The 3,701-nt window shown below is 38.5% G+C and overlaps 1 protein-coding gene across 1 annotated transcript; it reads left to right on the top strand.

The window, feature by feature from the left end:
- Positions 1 to 1,147: 1,147 nt before the first annotated feature.
- On the top strand, positions 1,148 to 2,542 carry LOC111619020. The gene has a single exon (XM_023360656.1). The coding sequence runs from the start codon at positions 1,148 to 1,150 to the stop codon at positions 2,540 to 2,542; it is 1,395 nt and encodes a 464-aa protein (XP_023216424.1).
- Positions 2,543 to 3,701: the final 1,159 nt, after the last annotated feature.

Genomic DNA, 3,701 nt, shown 5'->3' with positions numbered 1-3,701 from the left:
GCAGTCACCTCAGGAGAAAGCGCCGAATATACCCAGCCAAACATCGATGTTCAGATGTGTCCGTGACACACGCTTGCCATCCTGAATATCTCGCTAACAAAGCCACCGTTTCGGAAACATTCGCTCGCGATTATTTGATGTCATTGCGTTGTAGCGAGGTATTCAATGTCACCCAATTGAAGAGTAACGGAAGCGAGATTTCGGTGCATTTGCTAGCGAGATGTTTGGTGTTTAGCGCAGTCACCTCAAGAGAAAGCGCCGAATATACCCAGCCAAACATCGATGTTCAGATGTGTCCGTGACACACGCTTGCCATCCTGAATATCTTGCTAGCAATTCGCACCTTTGAAGCACTGTTCATACACGGACATATCGTCATTTTAAACGAAGATATCCACCGTTTAACTATTACTGGATCATCATATTCATGCACTAACGTATCAATCACTTTTCATTTGATAGGTAGGTCAATGACTAAACAAAATGAAATAACCAATACACTGCTTTTCATAAATCCACCTCCTGGGTCTTCGTCCCGGGATATGGAAACGTTCGATTTAAAGATTGTAAAACTTTAAATTGACGGCAGAAGGGGCTTTGTAATTATTGAATTTTGAAAACTAAATTTAGTTAATTTATTGCATGTGATTGATGTATTAAAATATTTTTAACTCCTGACTGAGGAGATGAGAAATTGATTGTCTTCTCTCATAAAAACACAGAGCATATTGTGTAATGAGTTGACAATTTGACAACTTTACAAAGTTTATTTCACGCTAAAAATTTCGATTTTTTTGTAATCGTGGAAGTGAAATTATGCCGAGTAGGAGGAAGACGTTATTGCCTTTTCAAGATTTCTGTTTATTTAAGAGTTGCATAATTTTTCATCGAATGATAAGTTATTAAAAAGTTGGAGGCTGTTTCTTTTCGAAGTACTTACATTAAAAGAGTAAAATTCAGTTTCTCACAGAATAAGTAATGGAAAGTTCCGTGCTCATTTCAATGTCCGAATCATAATGAAATACTAGATAAAATACATCACTGGGGCATTGAACATAAGCTTGATTTTAACCCGAACAAAACAGTGGGCATCGTTTTTAATAAGCCTGGCAAACCCAATTTATACCTGCGAACTTTCAACATCAAAATGAATAATCAATCTATTAAAATTAAAAAATCAGTCAAATACCTTGGTATCTGGTTTGACTTTCGGCTCTCATGGGATGAACAAATCAAGTATATTGCCAAGTGTACAAGCCTAATCTTCCATGCATTCTCCCAAATTGCCAGGAAAACATGGGGTCTCAGTACTGATGCGATCAGTATAATTTACGATCATATCTATATACCCATTGTCACCTATGGGTGTTGTAGCTGGGGTGCAGCTGTGAACAAGGTTCACCTTCGCAGGAAACTTATTTCTTCACAGCGTAAGGCTCTTCTCCTTATCACGAAGGCATACAGAACTGCCCCAAACAGCAGCCTTCAGGTTATAGCACGTAAGCCTCCTATCACCGAGGTCATTAAATTGGAATGCGATCTGTGGAACTTGAGATTGGGTACTGATATCATCACATCTACACATCACTTCCAGGCCAACAAATATGAACACCCAAGCCCTTCTAATGATAGCATTCCACCTTACATTACCAACTATATTGGCACCACCTCTCTTCCTCATCCAAACCTTGAGATCTATACCGATGGATCTGGACTGAATGATGGCGTCGGCTGCGCCTTTATCACCTACCAGAGTGAGACCGAAATATATAGTCAAATGAACAGGTTAGACTGTGTTTACTCTGTCTTTCAAGTAGAGCTGATGGCAATTAACTTGGCGATCAGTTGGACCGAGGAAAATTATAACCATAATAACATCCACATCATTAGTGACTCTGCATCCGCAATACAGTTGATACAGGGTAATAAACCACATCCAATTGCAACTGCTATTAGGAACACTATTTTCAACTCCAGTAACAAGTACAATATTACCTGGACTCGTGCACATCATGGAACAACTGGAAATGAGCGTGCTGACCAGCTCGCTAAAGAAGCCGCCAGCAACAATAATCTGGAAATTATTTATGACAAAATTAGTCACCATGGTGTGAGAAAACACATGTTCCAAGACCTTCTTAATCGGTGGCAAACAACCTGGAGTCAAAAGCACAACAACACCGCTTTCAAGTACATTCCCAACATTATTGACTATTACAGCTACCATTGGGTTACTCCTAACCACCAGCTTACTCAGTTTATCACCGACCACGACAAATTCTCCAGGTATTTGCACAGGTTCACCAACAAAAATTTACCACTTTGTGCTATCTGCTGCAAACCAAATAACTCAGATCACTATCTCTTCGACTGCATCTCTTTGGAGGCAGAGCATCTGGCCATCGAACTCGCTGCTGGAAGTAGGAACATCCACTGGCCATGTGAACACAATGATTTACTAAAGAATAAAGAACTGTATGAAGCCTTCAGTAATCTCATTAAAAGACATGAGGCGATTGCTCCTCTTGTTACCAGAGACTAGAAAAGACCTCTCTACACTGGACTATAATTTCTCAAGCAACTCTCCAGGTGTTCTCTGTATCAAAGGCGCTTATCGCTGCCATATACTCTCTGTCAATAATTCACGACCATTTATTGTATTTAATCACCTTCACACATGTTCCTTATTCTTTTTATTTTTGTATACACATCAACTGGACCACTTTACATTGTGCAAATTTTCTGCAGCTCCCTGCTGCCTTTCTTTCTTGTATCCATATGCACATATTATGTTTGTACATATTTTCTATCTTTGCTTTGTCACTACTGCAATTTAGGTATAATCCTAATCTTAATTAATTATTTAATTTTATTATACTATATTTATTTCATTGTTATTGTCAAAATTTATCATTATGTAATCTATGTAATCATCATTCATGTTGTATTTATCTCGGCTATGCTAATGCGGAACCGAGAATGTATGTAACCACATATGTTTAATAAAGATTGATTGATTGATTGTCCGAATCATAGGTGCGACAAAAATATGAAATGAAATGGTTCAAATTTTTACAAGATAATATTATTATTTATTGTGAAATTTTGCCGCCACTTAAAAGTGCCGCCCGGGGCGGGCCGCCACTGCTTCGGAGCGGTAGGTTAATAGCCTTAACCGTCTCGGTAATCCGGCTGTCAATCGATTTTCTAGTAATTAAAGTAGCAAGAGTGCCGAATGTCCTAGAATACAGTAATACCCTGACTTACGCGAACCAGGAGTTACGCGATTTTCAAATCTCGTCCATTCGTCTTTTGTTTGAGCGCCACGCAACTCTTGATTATTCACTCCCCCCACACTATTGTTCAGCTTACGTGTTCGGACGTGTCGCGCGGAATCGACGCATAGCTACAATTTATTTTGTGTGATTTATTTCTGTTTGTTATATCTACGGAGACTCGAGAGACTCTATGTGATGATTTCTTGTAACCGTGAACGAACCAAAAGGCGAGATAAGATTAACGAGAACATTTATTAGCTTACATACATCCGACTTGGATTTTACACAAAAGGCATCTGCAATCATGAACAATTGACGAAAAAAGTATACATTTATCAGATAATAAACAAAGACTCATTTTGTAAACAATTTACCTTTTGTATATACAACTGACAAGATTACCTTTCAAATTATAAACAGACT

Source organism: Centruroides sculpturatus, unplaced genomic scaffold, assembly GCF_000671375.1.
Source record: "Centruroides sculpturatus isolate CEXI.00-Female unplaced genomic scaffold, Cexi_2.0 scaffold38, whole genome shotgun sequence".
In the NCBI taxonomy this organism is placed as follows: Eukaryota; Metazoa; Arthropoda; class Arachnida; order Scorpiones; family Buthidae; genus Centruroides; species Centruroides sculpturatus.
The sequence above is the reverse complement of the archived record's forward strand: the minus strand, read 5'-3'. Positions and strand labels throughout refer to the sequence as shown.

Excerpts from the sequence above, each read along its gene's own strand:
- LOC111619020 (XM_023360656.1), top strand. The coding sequence starts at position 1,148 with ATGAATAATCAATCTATTAAAATTAAAAAATCAGTCAAATACCTTGGT.